A 20,708-nucleotide genomic window follows, 5' to 3' on the forward strand; every position below is an offset into this window, starting at 1 on the left:
CAGATACTGCTCTGCAGACACACTTGTCTTGTTTTGACTCTCCTTACTGAGCCATTAGTCCTAATACACTGTTGTTCTTTCATGCACTCTGTCCTTTTCAGCAAGAAATCTGCCTTGTGTTTATATATGGCAGATAGTTTATATATGGCTATATAAAATAAAGTTTATTATTATTATTATTATTATTATTATTATTATTATTATTATTATTATAGCATGTGTGTCCATTTGGACCCTGAGATCCTGAAGTGGTTTAAAATCAGGCTGGCAGTAGCTTTGCCGTTCATACACTCCTGTGCTCCTCCACCTTGCACAACACCTTCATTTTTTAAAACTCAACACACTGCCGGTTCTCTGGTCCGTGTCTCTCACTTTCAGGTGCCCCCAAGACTCAACGCCCCCCGCCAGCGTGAGGAACTGTGATATCACTGTCATGATATTCTTTATGATTTGAGTGTAACTGTGGTAAATGTAATTTTAGTGCCATCCTGTGAATCAAGTATTGCATTTTTTTTTAAAACAATCTTTTTTTGTTCATCCTATAGTCAGCCCTTGGGGCTATAATGAATATAACAATATTGGACTATGTGCACGCCTGCATACTTCGACCTGAATGTTTTTGATGAAGATAAACCTTCTGCAGAGATAAACCTTGTCTTCTCCTCTACCTTCCGCAGAGATAAACCTTCTCTCGCCCTGTTTGTCCTAGTCGCACACCGAGTGAACACAGAGCGGCAAGCGGGCGCGTATCTCCAGCCTGTTGCAGTGCTGAGGGAGGGGAGGTGGAAGTCCGGGTTCCTTTCAACCGGAATTAGCCGAGAGGTGTGAGCCTGAAGTGTTTAGGTGTGAACGGCTCGGAATGGGAAAAGTTCGCCTTGACGCGATGGGGGCGGGGGGGGGTCTCATTATAATTTGCACCGCCGTCTTTTCCAGTTGATACCCCCGCGCGGGCTGCGAGGCGTTTAAACCGTGGGCATGAGAGTGTGGAAATGTCACGTTCCCATACTGACAGCTTCCCCGAGGCGGACCGAGCGTGCGAACTCCTCCCGACACGTTCCGCTCGCTCGTGTTTCTACTGCAGTAGTTCGGTGTGTCTGTGTGTGTGTGTGTGGGGGGGGAGGGGGTAGGGGTCGTGTTAGTTTTATTCTTGTTATATTATATACTTGTTCTATTATATATATTCTTGTTATATTCTTTTTATATTTGTTTTTATTCATACGTCCTGCCTCAACATCAAAAGTCGCACTTCATTCGCAGAATATAGTGACTTTCAACTCCCAGAAATTAAAAGTGGAAAAAGTGCCAGAAGGAGACTGGAGAGATGCACGTTTCCGAGGCCCTCCCACAGTCAAGTAGTCGCCGGCTCCGGACAGCCCTTGAAAACCGCGTAAAAATGACAAACCTAATACCTGCTTTGAGCAATAGGGATAATTAACGGATTCACCTCCACCGATCTGGAAGAAGTCCAGTCACAATAACACCGCAGTAGAGACTCGCGCGTTTCAGTGTGTGGTGGTTTCAAAGGTTGTGATTCCGTGACACCTTTAAAATAACGCGCCCGGGGGGGGGGGGGGGTCTCTATCATTTTCAATTTCCGGTGTTAATTTTGTGTTTTTATTCCGAGATCTCGGGATCAACGTCCCGGCGGGGTCTGGTACTCAGGCGGCCGGCTCTCACTCGAGGCAGGAGCTCTCCTGCTAATAAAGGAATGGCGGTGACGTCCCTGGCGCCGATGCTGAGATCGGCTCAGATACACACACGTGTCAGGGAGGGGGAAGGAGCGGGGTCGCAGGCAGGCAGCAAGGTGAGTTTGGCGGGGTTGTCATGTCTTCATTTGAATGTAAATCTCACGGGTCGGAGGACTCATCTGACGTCAGGGGATCCTCGCTATGGCGTTGCCACCAGCCAGCCTGTCAAGAGCGCCTTAATCATGTGTGATTGAAACACTTCGGCCAGTGCAGCGCCTGACCAGCAGCAGTCCCCAGAGTCGCGGCGGACAACGGCAGAGACCGGAGCAGTGTTGGAGGGCGTTGGAGCTTTGAGAGAAGTCAGTCCGGCACACCCGGGGACAGCAGCATGTCGCCATAGGACGGCGGGGGGACGTGTGGGCCTTTTCTCAACATGTACGTGGGATACCTTTTGGAAAAAGAAGGCAGTATGTATCACCAAGGACCTGTGCGCCGTTCCAGCATCAACCTGCCGGCACAGAACTTCGTTTCTACACCGCAGTACTCCGACTACACGGGATACCACCATGTGCCCAGTATGGAAAGCAATCCCGCGCCGTCTTCGGGCCCCTGGGGCCCCGCGTACGGCGCGCCCCGGGAGGACTGGTGCGCCTACGGCCTGGGACCCCCGAACTCCTTGCCTGCGCCCATGAACGGCTCCTCGCCCGGGCAGGTCTCCTACTGCCCCCCGCCCGACTACAGCTCAATGCACCCTCCCGCATCCGGGGTGCAGCTGCCACCCCCGGAGAACGTGGCCGCGGCGATGCACTCGCCGGAGCGGGAGAGGCGCAACTCCTACGAGTGGATGAGAAAAACTGTGCAGTCGTCATCAACCGGTAAGGAAAGGGCAGCCGCACGTGTAAAATACTGACAAAGAACGCAAAACGTAAAATCAAGAGTGCGTCTTATTATTATTATTCTTATTATTATTATTCTTATTATTATTATTCTTATTATTGTTGTTGTTGTTGTTGGAACTGCACAGACTCTGTGATTCTGTTACCTGCTGATTGATCTGCGGTCTCATCCAGTCGTTTCTTGATAAAAAAGCAGGTTTTCCGTGATCATCATTTTCACTCCAAATAATAATACCCTTTCTTATCGCTGCGTATTATTATGTTACCTATAACGACCTATTATAATTACTAGTATTACTGGTAGTAGTAATAGCTCTTTAACAATTATTACCGTGGTTGCAATGGTCAATAAAACGGGTAGCGTGTTTTTTTACAGCTGAACAGAATACATTTACTTAAAAATGTAGTTTCCTGTAATAGATGACTTACTGCTCCCTGCTCCTTGATAATTGGTTTTCAGGGCGTTAACCTTGTTCTTAATCTTGATATTTGGGTTTAATAAGATAGGCATGTCCCAGGAAAAAAGTATGCCCACTTTGACAACTATCGCAAAGAAACTGAAGGCGGATCCGTTAATCTAGTACTGCTCCTCGTGAATCTGAGAAGTGTTCAACCTCAGTGAACTGGTCTCGGTGATTTGTCAAAGGACGTGATTATTTATTTGAACACTGTTTATGTGTCAATTTCACGTACATGTGTTCCTATAAATGATGATATTTTCACGTGTATAACAACATATTTCCAAGAAGGACTCGTGTTTACCGTTTTCCATTCAGTAAACCAATTGAGAAAGTATCATTTTTTGCTTAATAATTCGTTTTAATTAAATTAACTCGTAGGTTTCAGGAAAGGCTATAATTGAAATAGTTCGCTTGGACTTGTTAGAACTAGAGATTGTCTTATTCCAAATTAATTTGTATAAAATGTATCAAATCGTTATTACCACGGAAAATGTCATTAGACAATATACATTTCAAACCTATATGCTACAGATTTACGCATATCTTAATTCACTATTACCTATTTATTCTTGGCTAGTCAGAATTTATTCCAAATATTCTGTAAAATATTTTTAAATGGTTCGCTGTTTTTCTATTTATTTTGCTGCTGTTTTATTTTAAAGAGCTATATACACACTATTTACTGAAATCGATTTTAACGGATACGTTTTTTCCTCAATTATATGAGGCAAAATGGTTTCAGCTTTTCGTGAAAATATACTGTTTTAAAACTTAATTCATTGATGACACTGCGCCTCTCTTATGACATTCAATCGTTTTTATTAGATCCAGTGTTGTTCGTATCGACAATCATTAACAACAACTAAAAAACTTTTAAATAAATATATACAATATATATAATAATAATAGAAACGGAAGTCTGGGAATTCAATGTAAATGAGTAATGAGAGCTGGCGAAGGCGATAAACACGATCTATTGGCGTGTGGTAGTATGCGCTTTGACCTCGGCTTCCTCGCAATATGAGGTTTTACTATCCTTATTTTTACTAGTATTTTTGTACACTTGTGGCATTCAATTGCAGGTTCAAAGGGTCGGGGTTGTCTGTATATTTTTCCGCGTATGAAGTGGAAAAGCCGGTGTTGGGTCGAGGCGCCAGCAGCGCTTGTAATGCTAATGTCCCTTCTCCCGTAAACGAGATGTGAGGTCTTATTTTTTTTTTCTCCAGAGCTACATTGTCCTGAGGTTTTGAGGGTTATCTGTCATATTCAGGCGGCGGTGCCCTTTCAACACTCAGTTTTACTTTGATATGCACCCGAACCTCTTCCTCGGTTCCTATTCTTCCGAGAGTTATATTGCCGGAAAGGGTGACGTTTTTCACAGCAAATAAAGATCTCTTGTCCCTGGCGCATTGTCTCGAGTGGTGACTCCCTGAATTTTATGGCCAAACTGAATACAGTCTGAAAGCATTGCTCATATCGGCAAAAAGGTTGTTGAAATTTAACCCACAATTCTGCGCATAAAATACCAAGTTTTGTTCGAATGCAAATCGTTTATTAAGGGAAAAGGAACCGTAGGCAGATATTTCAAATGCACACTGGAGGCAAATCTATGGTTCAAAACGCACAAGGCTTTTAAATTTTTAAAATATCGATCGCAATTCAGTGCGGGCTGCTGTCCTGTGAGATGTGTTGCTATTTGTCCTGGAATACTTTCAATTTCGGAAAACGAGAATGAGCCCGGTGTCTTTATTCACGCTGATGCTGAAACTCTATAAACTTAACATTCGGGCGGAAAAAACAAACAAACGAAACGGGTTGTAACTATGCAGCATTATCTTGTATTCTCGCCGATAATCTCATATTCTCTGCAAAATATTTTGTTAAAAAAATCCTGTCGTGGTTTTAATTCCTTTTCCCAGAGATGAAAGCCCGCCGACCTTTGTTTATGGTTTGTAAATCAAACACGAAGGCTTGATCCTGATCCAGGCCTGAGAGGGCTCCCCGATACTATCGCCTTGTAGCTCTTTTGTGAGTCGTGTGTTGCCTTTTAACACATCAATGGAGTTTAGGTAACGTCTATGAGTGGCTTTGTTCTGCAGTTTGTTCAAAAAGTCACATCAAAGAACACCAGAAACACAATTTACAGGCATCTGGCAACGAAGCGAAACAGAGCCCCACATTACACAACATTTTTTCGTAATATTTTTTTATAATTTACCGTCAATCGATTCCTGCCAGTATGTTACAGATGCAAACGTGTCTTTGGCCATTTTAACTATGACCACGTAGCATCTTGCATAACTACGCATTAGCATTGCATGGTGTACAGTGGAAATGACACTGAAGAGCCGAAATTGTTACTTTGCTGTGGCGTTGGAACAGTGTGACTAACTGGGATAAACGCCAGATCATTTACTGAGCCCAATGGCCACACAGATAGCGTTCGCGGATTTACACGTTTTAAATTGAGTTTTAAGGACTTTTCACAAATTCGAGAAAAATACCACATGCACGGAATATGTTATCCGTTTTTTTTTTAAAGTTGTGTTATGTTTTTATTACAGACGGTTGTATTTTGAAGTGCCCCCTGGTGCTGTATGATTCATGATGTGCAGTCAAGGCAAAATAATCTCCTGGAATTATTTTTAAGACTTACGAATGGTGCTATTCTAAACCGGCAAAAACACTCGGGTTAACCCGCATGATTGCAGGGTCGTGTGCGAGTTAGGATAATAAGGAAAACCACAGCCATGGTGATCTCATTGTCCACATACAGTGGACATTTTTCTTTATCCTCACCGGGCCAATAGTAAAAACAGTGTAATGCAGAACACTTAAAACACTTAAAACCCCCGGTGGATTGTACAACCAATGCAATATAAATAATTTCCATATTAACACGAGTAATTGTTGTTGGCGTCGTTGTGTAAAATAATTGTGTAAATTGTGTAAAATGGTTTTCGGTTTCAGGTAAAACGAGGACTAAGGAGAAATACAGAGTTGTGTACACAGATCACCAGAGACTGGAACTGGAGAAGGAATTTCATTACAACAGATACATCACTATCAGACGGAAGTCAGAACTGGCGGTGAACCTCGGACTTTCGGAGCGACAGGTAGAAAGAGTCCAGATTCTAGGGGTTTGGGAAATTGTTGGAATGATGGAATCTATTTTAGTGTAAGTGGAGTAAAATCCTGACGCCTGAAAGATATTTAGATCTGAGTTACCCAGACTTCACTCACAATTCAACGGCTTAATCTTCTGAGGCATTGCAGAAGAAAACCCCCGTTTAGCAAGGGTTAAGAAGTTTCCCCTGTATTTAATGACATTAACGCCGTTCCCCGATGGAAAAACAAAAAAAATCATTAAAATTTAACAACTCTTTCCCTCTGCAGGTGAAGATCTGGTTTCAGAACCGTAGGGCCAAAGAGAGGAAGATGATCAAGAAGAAGATGGGTCTGTCCGACGGCAGGGGAGGCTCGGTACACAGCGACCCGGGGTCAGTGAGTCCTCTCCCGGTCCCACCTCCATTGAGCCCTTCGGATATTCACGGGTCGATTTACCAGCCACCTGGGATGAATACCTTACCACCCATTGGAAATATACAGCAAATTACTGTTACCGTGAAAAAGGAGTCGCAACTGGCGACGTACAACCAGGCCGAGCACCCTGACGCACTGAGCAGGCAGTTCTGCCCAACTTAAACTCCCGCTTTTTTCCAAACTCTCCAGAGCGAGATGTTCAACCGTCTTCGACAGGATACAAATGCAAAGTGCGAGTCGAATTTTTTTGTGACTGAAAAAAAAAAACTGCTGCAGGCTCTTCTTCGTTTTACTACGTAGTTTAGTTATTTTTTTATAAAAAGAAAATACAAAACGTCCCCACCGTCAGTGTTCTCAGAACCACAATAACTTTTTTTATTTTGGTAGATCGTTTCTTCGCGTTTGGTTTGTTTATGAAGATATAAATATCGTTCTTTTGTATGTATGGTGAATGTAAAAAAAATACTTTTAAATGTTTGTAAATTAAAGTAAAAAAAAAAGAAAGCCTGATTCAGGTAGATGTTTTAAAGAAGTCCAACGTGAATGGCCTTATGTTTCCCAAGAGGAATTTCTCCAATCAGTGCTGGAATTGCACGGGACTAAGGACTAAGGGCTTTGAGGCTGTGCTGGCGCACCGAACCTGCACAGAACCGACTCCTGCAGGTCGTGTGCCCTCTGGGGCGACGCACAATTTCGATGCCTGCGTGAGGCAGGTGCAATTCTTTATACGTCGAGTTAATACGGGTACATTTGAGTGCAAACGTTCAGTGCTGTAAATAAAAATGTTTCCTTTGTTTTTTTTTTGCAATTAAGGAGTGATTTTTTTTCCTCTATGTGACGCAAACGAGGGAATCGTCTAGTTTGAGGAGGAGATTGGAGACCTGAGTGTTAGAAATATGAAAGACTCACTATGAACGTTGAACCTGAGTAAATATCCTGCATCCATAAGATCGTGATAATCTTCTTCGTGACGTGACTATTTTTAAAGTATTTCAAGTATTTTTTATATTAAATAATATTAAAAAAAAGTGTGGAGCTAAATTATTCTCTGGCATCCTAGAATGAGACGTTGTAGTTTTGTGATATTTGGATTACGCTTCGTTATTTTCTGTTGGACAATAATTGTTTTACAACGAAATTTCACGTCAGACTAAACTATAACATTTAGCCCACTGATTTAACTATCTCGAGTGAAAAACAGCCGACTGACGTTTCCCGACGGCACCACGAGAAAGGACCAGAAGGCTCTTCTAGGTTAAATAAATTCAACAGCCTTCAGGGTGTATAAGAATCAGAAATGACAACAAGAGAAGAATAGTTAAAGTTAAACTAAGTTTAAGAAGTACATTTCCCGCTTACATTCAAAGCACAAAAAGAATCAAACGAAAATTCAAGAACGCAAATCGTGGGTTGGCAATTTAGGCAACCGCTCTTCGGTTTAATATTTCTTTTCAGTTTCTAAAATAATTGTTTCACTAATGGAAAAATTACGCCTCAGTAAACCAGCTTATCTTTAATACAGCTAGTGATTTTAAATCGAGGTGTGCTGGCGTCAGTAAATCGTTTCTGGACTGGAATATGGTCGTATTTGCATAGGGTATCAAAAATGAGCTGTCGCAGTTGTGGTGTTGGTGCTTCTCCCAATACTACCAAGGAATGTAAATGCGTTTGTTTGTTTTTTTTTGGATACAATATCCTGTTTTCCTCATGAAGCATGTGTTAAACAATTAGTGTTGGTTACATCAAAATATTGAATTGGAAGCCGATAAAGCCCACTTTGGTGTAAACGGACTTTGGGTTAACCGATTCTGGGTCGTGGCTGCACTCTTTCAGCTGCGTCTGTGTGCAGCTACAGTTGCCGCCGTGATGTGGTTCAAAGGTCGCGTTTTTATTGTTGTTCCCAGGATTTATAAAATGTCCTGTCTCTGGGATCATTAACCTTCAACGTGTAAGGTTCTGGTGCTATTTGGTTGTCTTTAATTGAGTTAAAAGAAAGCTTTAGGGTTTAAATAACATGCGTTCATAACAAATAGACATTTTCCTACCCAGTACACCATTCTGAAATTGCCTGAATAGGCATACTGTGTGAAGCTTTGGGTGATTTTCTTTTGTTATATTATTTATATCTTATTATATACTGCCCTCTATGAATTGGCTACATTACTCTGCTCTCCTCCCCACTGAGAGCTGATGTGTGGTGAGTGTTTTGGCGCACTATGGCTGCCGTCGCATCATCCAGGTGGGGCTGCACACTGGTGGTGGTGGAGGGGATCCCCACGACCTGTAAAGCGCTTTGAGTGGAGTGTCCAGAAAAGCGCTATATAAGTGTAAGCAATTATTATTATTATTATTATTATTATTATTATTATTATTATTATTATTTGACGCCCAAGATCCCTTATGTTTGGGTGTGTGTATCGAGGGGTTAAACATGTAAATATGTTCAGAGATGCTAGATGTTAAACCAAATGTGTGTTTCCTAATGATTTTTCCAGATTGGTGTAATTCTGTGTGTTTCAGGTCACATCATACAGCAAAGCCGAATCCGTGAAAAAAAAAGTCTGAATTTGTGTGCCTGGTTGTTTTATTGAATAGGGTCACAGTGGGTTGATAAGTTTGTGTTAATCGCAGCAGAATTAGAATTCAGAAACAGATGGGCTGCTATCGACCTGGGCGACTCTGTGCACATAACCTAAACTGCATCACTGGGGGCTACAGACACAGGTCCGGACGCGGTTGGCCCTCCAGACTAAGTGGGCATTTTTACCTGTCAAATAGGTGGGGATCTCGGGGCAGGAGAGCAAGGTACCCACCCCCTGCTGGGCAAGAAGCGCGCACTCGTGTCTATGTAACCGAGTGACGCGCTTCTCGGCGGCGTAGGTGACGTCATGAGCGTCCTACTGCCCAACATGGCGGACTTCGACACCATCTATGAACTGGACGAGGAGGAGGAGCGGGTGGTGAGCGAGGAGCATCTGGCGAGATATTGCCCGGAGCCCGTTATTATGCGCGGGGCTGGGCACATCACCGTGTAAGCAACCGGGGACTGTGACGTTTCTCGGCGGAGTTCGAGGTTATGTCGTTACCCGAGTTCGGTGGCTCTGATTGGTTTTGTGTCGGTCTGTGGGTAGGCCCAGGCTGAAACCGGCCACTTTCCTGTAAGGTGACGCCGGCGACAGGCGGGCCAGGCGTTTTTTAGCAGGGAGGGTGGCTGCACGGCTCCATTGTTGTTTTTAAGCACTGTCGCCTATCCCACAGGGATATATATATAAAAGGGTGGATGACGTATTGTGTTCCCCAGTTCCGTGCGTTCTGTTTTTTTATGCGTGATTTATACCAATTAAGCACGCCGACTTGCAAAAGTAACTTCACCGTTGAAACATTTTTTTTCCACGACAGCATCTAAATATTGAAAGCACTGCATGATTACACAGATATGTCATACGACGTCTTGTGTGCTTGTTTTGTTGTGTGTGTGTACATGGATTATTCACACCGTCTCTTGGTACCGAGCTGCATCGCTGAAGTCCAGTGTTGACCAACGCGTTCAGGTGTCCACGCATTCCACGCGAGAACACTCCGAGCCACACATTTCAGAAGGCACGTGTGCGCTTTTCCGTCCTCTCTCACACGTTTCTCCATCCCGCAGGCGTGAGATGCGGGAAGAAATATCACCCCGGTGTGTTTAGGAAAGGAGAGGGGTTTGTACAGTAGGTCCAGCACCCGGCTCCTTTTCTGTATCGGCAAAGGCAGAAACACAATCCTGGATCCTCTTCAGGCATTTTGTGTTGCAGTGCAGTCTGATGAGTGAACTCGCTCGTATAAGGTGCACAGCCGCTCCTGTGCCTGCCTGCCCTGAGCACGGCCACGGCCGTGTGTTTGCCAGCTCTGTTTCAAATTTATATTTAACTTTGCCCTCAGTGGTGTTAAATCCTATTGGCGACGCCATGTGCCACTTCTCTGACTGATCTGCTGTGCTGTGGTGCTCCTGTTGCTTAAAGACCAGGTCTGCAGAGGCTGGTAACTAATCCCATGGTTAATAATCCCTTGCATTAATATAGTGCTTTACTCCTACATGTAAAGGTCTATATTAATGAAAATACTAACCACAGCATTATTTTTATTCACAAACACACCTTACAGTGAACTGAAAACCGGGAACTGCTTTTGCAGAAACCGTGCAGCAGTGTGCTGAGATCCCGACAAGCCTGGAACCCACGGAGGTACTCCACTGCCCACGGCTGTGGAAGCTTGTCAAGTACGAAACACGCAAGCCGAACATAAAAAGTCGCGTGAAGGTGCAGGAAGTCCACGACAGCAGGCCAGCGGTACGGGGGGGAGCCCCCATGCCTGCAGAAGGGGCAGGGCAGGGTGGACTGGGGTTTTAGTCTGGTCCTCGCGGTGCTGTACGTCCAGGTTCTCAGCTGGCACCATCCTGTCTCTTCAAGTCCAGGCATTTAAGCCAAAGGACAATTTCTAGAAATACATGGACTTAATATGGTAGAGTACACTGAGGCCTTGGAGAACAGAAGTGCAGCTTGTATGCTGTTCCATTTTCTTACGTTGTCACTGTAATTGTGGTTTTGGTTTCTGGGCCTTTCCTCATTAACAACTCGTTTACGGCATTTTCAGGACTTTGTTTTTGTCTGCAAAGTACTGTGGATAAAAGCTTTGTCTTGTTTTTGTGACTAAAAAGTCATATTCTCTAACGGTTATTTTTTTTTTATCCTTTCCCATTTAAAGGTTTGGCTTGAGCAACAAATTTGATACCGAATTTCCTTCAGTTCTTACCGGAAAGGTAATTTTTACGTTACTTTACTAAGTGGAAAGTTATGAATGTTCAAGGCTAAAGGTTATGCAGCAGCAAACAAAAAAATATATGAATGAAAAGATTTATAAGGCTCTTGACCTTTCTGCAGCTTTGAATATTATATAATTATTTTTCCCAGTGCTTTCACCTTTACAGAACGAAGAAAGAAACTAATGCAGTCATAATTTTACAGCTGCTATATCTTATGTCCTTCGTATCATATGCCATACAGGACATTTTTTTTCCTAATTTTTAAAGAATGAGTGAAGCTATAAGGTTTAAAAGTATAGACTTAGTTCCATCATTGCCGTGAAATTTGGAAACGGCATTTTCATATTTCAGTATTTACCATCTTAGAATTAAACTGCAGCTTCCAAGTGTTATGTGCAAGTGTTTCTTGGGCTGATTATTTCAAGCACACCACAGCAGGAAACAGAAAATGGGCCCAGTCGCAAATGGCATGCTGTCTGTGGTGTTTCTGTTACTTTGGCAGGGCCAGGACAGACATTTCCAGAGACTGGAGTGCGTTTTAAGCTGAGCTCTGTCAATGAGTAAGCCATCTCTTGGCAATGTCAGTGAAAAACCGGGGCGCAGGGGAGTGCAGCTCCAGGTGACAAAATAACAACGGAAAGACCGGACCATGCAGGAGAAAAGAAAGCTTCCTGGCCCCAGACCCTGAACACAAAAAGCCCACAGGGGGATGGCTGTGCACGGGGAAGTGCAGGGCAATAAAGGGAACCTCCAGTATTGTGACCCAGGGTGACACGTGATGGATGAGGTCACGATTATGATGATTGAAGGGTGCAGATCAGGCCTGCTGGGCTTTATACTTAGTGTTTCGCTGTTTGCAAAGAGACCTTTGCATCCTGTCATAAAAGATTACGACCCCTGTTTTATAGCATACATACCCAGAAAGGAATGGGCACCCATTCATGTTGTGTGGACTGTCCAGCCGCGGGGCTGTATGCTTATCTCTCCTGTTTGTCCCCCTGTGGCCTGAAGAGACAAAAGCTGGGCAAGTGGGTCACAAACATACAATTTGGAGATTTCATCAGATCTCAGAAGAGCATCTGCAACCATGTACCTTTTTTTTTAGTTACCTTTGATCTACCAGACATCAGATCAGAGAAGAAGACGGTGCATCTTGAGTACAATTTGGCTTATTTTGCATCGAGGTGAATCGTGAGGCAAGGGGCAGCATTTTTTTACACCCCCTGCACATATGGTTTTATTTTGCTGTTGTTGCCGTTGCCCGTGTGTTATCATATTATTGCAAAGGTGCTCTTGTGTTCAGATGTCCAGTGACACAGTGAAGGATACTGTAGAAAAACAAAACAAGGTGTTTTTGCCCTCCAGTGTTTCAACCCCTCCAGTATCAAAAATAACTATTGCTATGTGTGCATTTCGTTGAAACAAAGAAATCCCACTTTTTCCTAATTTTCTTATTGTTCTTCCAATCCTACCTTCTGCTGCAGGTTGCTCCTGAAGAATTCAAGACAAGCGTGGGGCGCGTGAATGCGTGCTTGAAGAAAAACTTGCCTGTAAATGTAAAGTGGTTGTTCTGTGGTTGTCTTTGCTGCTGTTGCACATTGGGCTGCAGTTTGTGGCCGGTTATTTGTCTTAACAAAAGAGTAAGTATCCGCGTGACTCTCCTGTATGTCTGGCGTCTGTTTGTATCTTGTGTGCTCCTTCCGTGCAGTCTGGCTTCACATTCAGAATAGCTCCGTGCTCGGTGAGATGAAAACATCTGTGTGTCATTAGTGGTGGAACACATAATCACTGATTCACAGCTCCGATGTTGTGTGTAAGCATGTGCATGTAAAACACAACGATTGTGTTTGGTTTGGAAGAAGGTAAAGGGGGAAAAACAAGCCTGTAAAATAGCTGGCTGCTTCAAAAACTGTTTCTTGATCCCCTGCATCCTGTTTTTGTGATGTTTTTTAAAATTCTTAAGAATTGAAGACCAATGTCTTTATATTAAGGTGAGACTATTGAGTTTCTTGCTGATGCTTGTTGTGCCGGGATCAGCTGGGTCCGTCCTCCTGGCAGATAGAAGACCGGTTCTGCTTCAGCAAGACTGTGCGTTGCAGACTGTGTCTAGGTGGAAGGCTGTCACTGTTGTGTTTTTATCACACTTACACAGAGTTGAGTCATAGCCTCCCAGAAATATTAAACAAAATGTTCTCTTTTTTTTTCTAGACAAGAAGATCAATTCAGAAATTATTAGAATGGGAAAATAACAGATTGTATCATAAGGTGGGTATACAGAAATAATCTAACATACACATGTAGTTCTGTGAACAGTGATGAAAGAGCACAGGTTTATTTCCATCAGGATAATCCAACCCGGTACCTGGAGAGTTGAAGTCCAGTTAGTCTTATGGGGCTTCAGCGTGTTGTGACTTCTGTTACAAATGATTTTTAAATTAATTTAACAGGTCACCTATTTAACAGATCAGGGTTAAATCATTCCAGGCCTTTGGAAGTAGATGATTTAGTGCTTCATTGTTAGAATTTTCTCAACCTCCCAACCTTTTCCGTCTCACAGCACACTTACATAAATCTAAAAATCCCCCCTGCCAGCGCTCACAAACACACACACTGTGTACACACCGACACATTATAATTGACATTGTAAACAAAACTTAATACTACTGGTTTAAGTGGTGTCTTAAAAGTAATGTAATATGTATGGTTTACATGGTGACTTGATAGATTATTTTAAAAAGGATTGTGATCTGTAACAAGTGTTCTGCAGAACTGTAGTTTGATCCTATGTTTTTAAGATGTACAAAGTGATAAATTCTAACGTTGTTTACCACTAATTGTAAGCCAAGCGCTTACTCACTGCAGATTGATGGTTCTGACTAAAAGAACCACAGAGCTGTTGTTATCAGCTTAACATTGGTAGTGTTCCCAATTATATTTTTAAGAAGATACTGGGATCTTCGAGAAGGTGCCTCATCCGCAATGAATAAATACCCTGATTTTCTGCACAATAAAACATTTCTTTGTGTACATCGAAAATATCTGACATCCCAGGTAGGGGAGGTGACATCATTGCTGAAGCTCTTAAAGTGTGTTAAAACAAGATTAGCGTGAAACTTCACAGGTTTTGCAATATATGTAGACATATGTTGAGCATAGCTGTAGCCTCTCTTTAAATCACCCAGCTTTAGTTATTTTCCCTGGAGGCTGATCTGTTGATAGTCTACAGAAGCTAAACCATCGAGGGAGGGGTCAGCAGTTCAGCTCACATACACAGAAAAACTGCTGTATTTCGTCTCGAGACGTGATTGATAGCTCGCAGCAAAGTTTGACCAAAACAGGGAAACCCAGTCGACCTGCAAAGACAAGGTTCTGTGTTAAAACAGTGCGAATGCAGAAGGTGTAGAAGTATTGCACACAGCAGAAGCACTAAAGATAAACAGAATTCCAGGGCCCGATGCTATTTGACCAGATTGTACTAAAGGAAACAAAAGAGGTTTTTAATAGACTGTTAACAGCACTCCTCCAGCAATCACTGAAGACAGGGGAAATACCTATTGACTGGAAAATTGCTAATGTAACACCAATCCATAAAAAGCAACACAGCTAAACTAAGTAATTATAGGTCAATGGGTCTTATTTTCATTAAGGTTAGGTAAGGTTATGGACACAATAATTAGAATCAAACTAAAGGATAACATGTTTGGCAATAGGTTTCTAAGGGTTACTTGTCATGGATGTAGACAAGGCGTGTGTGTCTTGCGCTATGTGTTTTTGGTCTTTGAATCGGTAATGGTTTCCTCATAATAAAAATATTACATTTTGTACATCAGGCTATTGCTTGTCTTTGGATTAAGTACTGGTTATTATGTAAAAATAGAGTAGAGGGTATTGAAAGCTCCTAAATTGCTGAACACCGTACTGCTGTTCTAGTCGGTAGATGGGAGACCGCATCGTTTAGAAGCTTGTGTACCAATGTGGACGCTGTTTTCCAGAATTGATATTGCTACTCGAGATTTGATCCAAGGCAAAGTGAACAGATACTTTTCCCTGGCCTCAAGGAAAGTCCTGCACTGACAAGCTAGAGATTAGCTCTGAGCAGAGACGACCACTAGGGAACAGATTGACAGAGTCAACCAAGAGGACTTTTCCAGAACCCCCAGTGAAAGGGTTGAGCTGGCCAGGGCTAAGGTACATGACCGGTGGAATATCTCACACCATTTCTAGGTACAGTTATCAGGCAGGTTTAGCATTGCTCGGATCTTTGCATCTATTAATCTCCTGATTTTAGATTAATGAATTATTTTTATCTCTTGAGAAATTAAAATTTTCAGATTTTTTCATTTTCACGTAATAACAGTGGGTGGATCAGTACATATAAGTTGTTTTCTATTCTTTCTTCCAGCTTGGTCTTCACTGGAAGTTAAGTAAAAGGAAATGTGAAAGCAGTAACATGATGGAATATGTGAGTTCCTCATTGATTTTTTTTCTTGCTTTTATTTTTTCGTATGTTATTTGCCAGGTTGATTTAAATATTAAAAACATTCTGGCTATCTACCAGTGAGAAGCCCTGTAATAGGAAATGACAAATTCTACTTCTCGTGTTTTAAAGAAACAATTACTTCCATTATTTGATCTATCTGTGTATCTAATCACATCTTAAAGCCTTTATCTTTATCTTGAAGGAGTCAGTGGCATTCTCTTTAGCACAATTGGTACAGTAAAAATCAGTGATCAGTGGGAAACCATAAAGACTTCAAAAGCAGCACTAATTTACAAGGATAACCACAGAAGGGCAACTTGCCTGACAGTCAGTGAAAACAGATCATAATCACTCTTCAAAGTCTACCAGCAAGGACTTCCAGCCGTATAGTTGTAAATGGTATTACAACAGCAACTGCATCTCTGTATGATGGGGCAGTTTATTCTAATTTCTAAAATGTTATCAAACCTACAGTTTCAGTTTGGTGTAACTGCACATGCGATTATATAACGCTGTGCTTTATTTTCAGCAGCTCCTTAGAAAACTCACCATTTTGAACACTTGCTTAATTAGTTCCACTTACAGGAAAAAAAAGTTTATTACTGAATGCAAATTAAAAATCTATGTTGCTTTTGTTGGGCAAACTGTTTTTCTAGCATGGTCAGTTGTAGGAAAATCGCCCATAATGTTTACTCAGAACTAACAGATTTGTTTCTTTTAATACCACAGGAAAAAAAAAGTTGTATGTCTCTCTGAAAATTAAAAGAAACTTGCTTGAGCCATGTATTGATTTAATTCTCAATCAAACTTTCATTTTTTTTTCCCCACAGGTTATTCTTATAGAATTCCTACCCAAGTATCCTATATTTCGGCCGGACTGAAGAGATTCCCAGGACATCCTGCTGCGTGATTTTTCATTCCTATCCTTAGTGCCTTGTAGATGTGTTGGACAGACAGTCTATGCTGCTGTGTTGTAATAACCTAGTACCTTGTACAGCAGAAACGCGACACTGTCACTTCAGCTTTAGAGCAGATTTTGCACACTTTCTTGCATAAAGTGATGCTCCCTTCGTTGCACTTGAGACTTATAGTTGTAAACGACAAGAAAGGTAATTGCCATCGAGAACCTTAACACTGGTGCTGTTTTAAATGTGCGCAAAAAATCCTGCAGGCAGTTCTGTTGAAAATAACCTACTCAAAGATAGGGTGCAGACACAAGCACGCTTATACATTATATATTGCTTATACCTCACAATCCATACCTCTTGTGTTTGCGGAATTAAATGAGGTTTCGTAAGGGGACTGGCATAGCTCATTTCCCGTGTCACCTGTCCCCTTATGTTCCTGTATATAATACACGCTTTTGTGTATATTGTGTCACCTGCAAAGTGACACGTCGGACTGCTGTAACCTCATACAGTTAAACCTGGCAGAGCTGATTTCTCGTAGAGCAAGGGGTTCCACCTGGTAGACAAACGTCTTACACGGATTGCGTGGACAGGGGGTTGGCCGCTGAGCTCAGACCAAAGTTTTACCTTCGACTCGACAGCTGAAGGGATTGCCGCTGTGCTCAGTTCGGCAATCTGAATTCCAGCGTGGTGGTGGCCCCTGGCATTCCTGTTCGGCGAGGTACTTATTCCGGTGAGCCGGACTCCTTTTTGATTTTTCTGGCACTTATCGGATACGGGGGGACGTGGCTTCCCAGCCGAACAGCTGATACCGTCCTGTGCTCCCCGGATGGGTTTCCTGTAACTCTGGTTTGCCACAGACATGCACACCTATCCACGCCCCCATGGCCAGAGGAAGAATCCCACGCTTGGGCGTGGGAATTCACTTACCACGCTGTAGTAATGTGGGTTTTTTTTGGCCATGAGGTTCATTCTTGCAGAAGTATCATCCATGCAAATGTTCAGACGGCCATAACACCAGAGCATTGGGGCGTGCCGGTTTCCAATCCGTGAGGTTTAATCGGTTCGTCCCAGAGTCGCCGGACGCGCCGGGTTCGCCACTCGAGCATCATGGGGGCATGGCGGCACGTGGGCAGACCCCTCTGCCGACCGACCAAGGGGCGGTTTTCTCATTTCGGCCGACTCGACGATCCGCCTCCATAAACCCAGCTGGTGTGGCGCCACGGCCGAAGAGCTCAAACCTGGTGGTTTAAATGTGAAACCTTTTCTTCTTTTTGTGTTCTTGAAGAGTGTTTTGTGTGTTTTGCAAATAAAGCTTAGAGGAACACCATCGCTAATTTCTAAGCAAATTGGAGCAAATTAATCCACAGATCAATTGGACGCTCATACTACAAGAAATTATCACCTTAAAAAGTTTGAGTTCATGTCAAATGCAGTGCAGGAGCATATTTAAGGCAGCATCACTTTTTTCTGCACTTTGGAAATTACCTTATATTGACAGGTCAAGAAACAAGCCTGTAAATAGTGCTTTAGCACATAATGTACAGTGTGGTATGCCATTGTTTACAGAATGTAATATACTTTGTTTTGCCAAGAAATTAATGTACTGTAGATTTATGAAGAGATTTCTAAGTATCTTTGCTATTTATATGGACCCATTTATCTAGCAAGCCATATTAGTTATGTACATAAACGCTAGACAAAAGACTGAAAACTTGCACTTCAGTAGCAGTTCTCCAGCTGGGGGAGAAGTATGGACTGTCTTCAGTTCACATGAACACTTCCTTGTCACAGAGTCAAGTCACTCCATGGGTGTGCTTTGTAACAGTACTGATGGTGTAAAGTCAAATGGGGATTTGCCAACTAGGGATTTTTTTTATTATTTTTTTACATCGTTGAATTTGTACTTTCAAGTACCACATTTTCTTTCTATTGATAATAAATATGCTTTAGTTATCCATGCTGTTCATGGACTTTTGTATTAATGGATTAGTCGGTTGATTGATTAATACAAAATTGCTCTTGGCTTCTAAAGTCATTCACTCTTCACATATCTTCTCATCTTGTGCTGTAGACACAGGCTCCAAGTTTTACCTATATTTTCCTTCTTCCTCGGTACCCTCAAGTACTTCACTGGTGTGGTGTACACTGCACATTTTCTTTCGTTAGCTAAACAAAATGACTTTTAAGGTCCGATGGAAAGGTCAGACATTGTGTACAGTGTCTTGTTTATTTCCAAATACAAGACAAGGAAGAAGGACTACCAGCACGCTTTAGGCTGGTGCTAGAGGCCAAGGGAAAAAGATAAATCATGGGACTGCTTGGCTAATTGTAATAAAGGAATGAAACATCATCCCAGGCGATGAGAGGGATTCAGTAAAACAGAGCTCTCTTCAGTGTCATTCCTACTCGAGACAGTACTATTTTTTTAAACATGACTTGATTCCTAAGGATCACTGAAACAGTTTATTCAGTGGTTTCTACTTCTGTTTTCATTGGTCCACGGTGAAACTGGATTAAATTATTTTAATGTGTGTGTTTTGTGTTTCCTATAGCTAAGAATCGGGGGTTCGTGGTGAATTTCTACTTTCAGAACGTGAAGCAAATTGATTTTGCATTAATGATCTATCGGATGTTTCACTCCATGTTATTTGCATGTTTTCTCCTTATGATTCAAAACGATTTTATTCTGGCAGCGGATCTTCCTTGCCCCTGTAGTGTGTGGGAACTGTGTGAGTACAGGCTATTTGTGAATAACGCTGACTGTGAATTAATTCACTTGTAGCCGTTAGAGGAAGTGTATTTCCTTAGTTCCGTTAATAGTGCAATGCATAAGACGTTTCTAATTCATGCAAAAATATTTCTTCAATTCTGACGCTTTTTAAAATGTGCTAAATCAAATAGTCAAATAAAGAACATAAGAGTCAGTAAAAACAAGGGGTGGGAGTATCTGGCAAATGTCGCTCATTTTATTTAACTACTGTACCTGTTGGTGAAAATGGGCATTGCGATGCTTGTTGACATTGTGGTTTAGATTTAGGTTATTTTCATCGGCCAAGTAAGTGAATAATGTTAATTTACAGCATTTTGTTACACAACGGGTTGGGTTCTGACAGGGGGTAACAAGCTGGTAACAAGGTTTCAGTAAATAATTCCACATTTAACTTGGCGATATGAACTGTTTTAGTGAGAGGAATAGTGCACACTGTAGCATGACAGCTGTGAATCTTGACTGCTTTTCTTTGCTAGTGCTGTGTTCCACCTTGATTCTGCATGCACACGAATTAGTTGCCAATATGTTAGCTTTTATGTAAAGAGTATAAAATGAATAGATTCAATTTTTGTTGTAAAAATGTATTTTTATAACTTTTTTAAATATTCTTTTTCAAATACATTTGTTTAAAGTTCTGTTTGCAGCCTGTTTTTATGTACAGTCATTGGGTTTGTTATTTGAGGAGCAGTCTTATGAAAAATGAAGCTTGGAGAAAGAACATTTGCAAACTTTTTTTTTGAGAATTTACAGCATTTTCCCCTTATTTGTGCACGGTGACTTTTTAGTACAATCGGAAAACAACAGGATCTTTGGGACAGAAAGATGTTTTGCTCACTTGTGGTTTTCTTGAACCCTGGACGACCGAAGGACCTTAAAGTCATTGGACCTGATTGAATTTGGATTCCAGAAATGAAGAGCACATTTCATACTGCACATTTCCCAACAGCTGTTCTTTAAACCGAACTGGAGCGACGATCAGCACCGGCAAATGTGCAAATTGTACCAGAATGATGTATCTGTGGGAATTTGTTAAAGACCTCTGTCATGCTTGTCAGCGAAATAGAAGCCGATAACCTCAGGATTTCAAAGCTGAAAATAAAAACTACAGATCTCAAAGAGCGTGTCTGTGTGTTCCGTCAGGATCGGTGTGAGGTGTTC

General features: G+C 42.1%; 2 protein-coding genes across 2 annotated transcripts; both read left to right on the forward strand.

Annotated features, from left to right (window-relative positions):
* The first annotated feature begins 1,871 nt into the window (after positions 1 to 1,871).
* cdx4 (caudal type homeobox 4) lies at positions 1,872 to 7,366 on the forward strand. Its single transcript, XM_015351570.2, has 3 exons — positions 1,872 to 2,563; positions 6,016 to 6,161; positions 6,442 to 7,366. The coding sequence occupies exons 1-3, from the start codon at positions 2,122 to 2,124 to the stop codon at positions 6,748 to 6,750; spliced, it is 897 nt and encodes a 298-aa protein (XP_015207056.1). The 5' UTR covers positions 1,872 to 2,121; the 3' UTR covers positions 6,751 to 7,366.
* Positions 7,367 to 9,451: 2,085 nt separating this feature from the next.
* Positions 9,452 to 20,666, forward strand: chic1 (cysteine-rich hydrophobic domain 1). Its single transcript, XM_006632894.3, has 6 exons — positions 9,452 to 9,619; positions 11,332 to 11,386; positions 12,874 to 13,029; positions 13,598 to 13,654; positions 15,792 to 15,851; positions 16,700 to 20,666. The coding sequence occupies exons 1-6, from the start codon at positions 9,477 to 9,479 to the stop codon at positions 16,748 to 16,750; spliced, it is 522 nt and encodes a 173-aa protein (XP_006632957.1). The 5' UTR covers positions 9,452 to 9,476; the 3' UTR covers positions 16,751 to 20,666.
* Positions 20,667 to 20,708: the final 42 nt, after the last annotated feature.

This window comes from Lepisosteus oculatus, chromosome 8 (assembly GCF_040954835.1).
Source record: "Lepisosteus oculatus isolate fLepOcu1 chromosome 8, fLepOcu1.hap2, whole genome shotgun sequence".
NCBI classification, from domain to species: domain Eukaryota; kingdom Metazoa; phylum Chordata; class Actinopteri; order Semionotiformes; family Lepisosteidae; genus Lepisosteus; species Lepisosteus oculatus.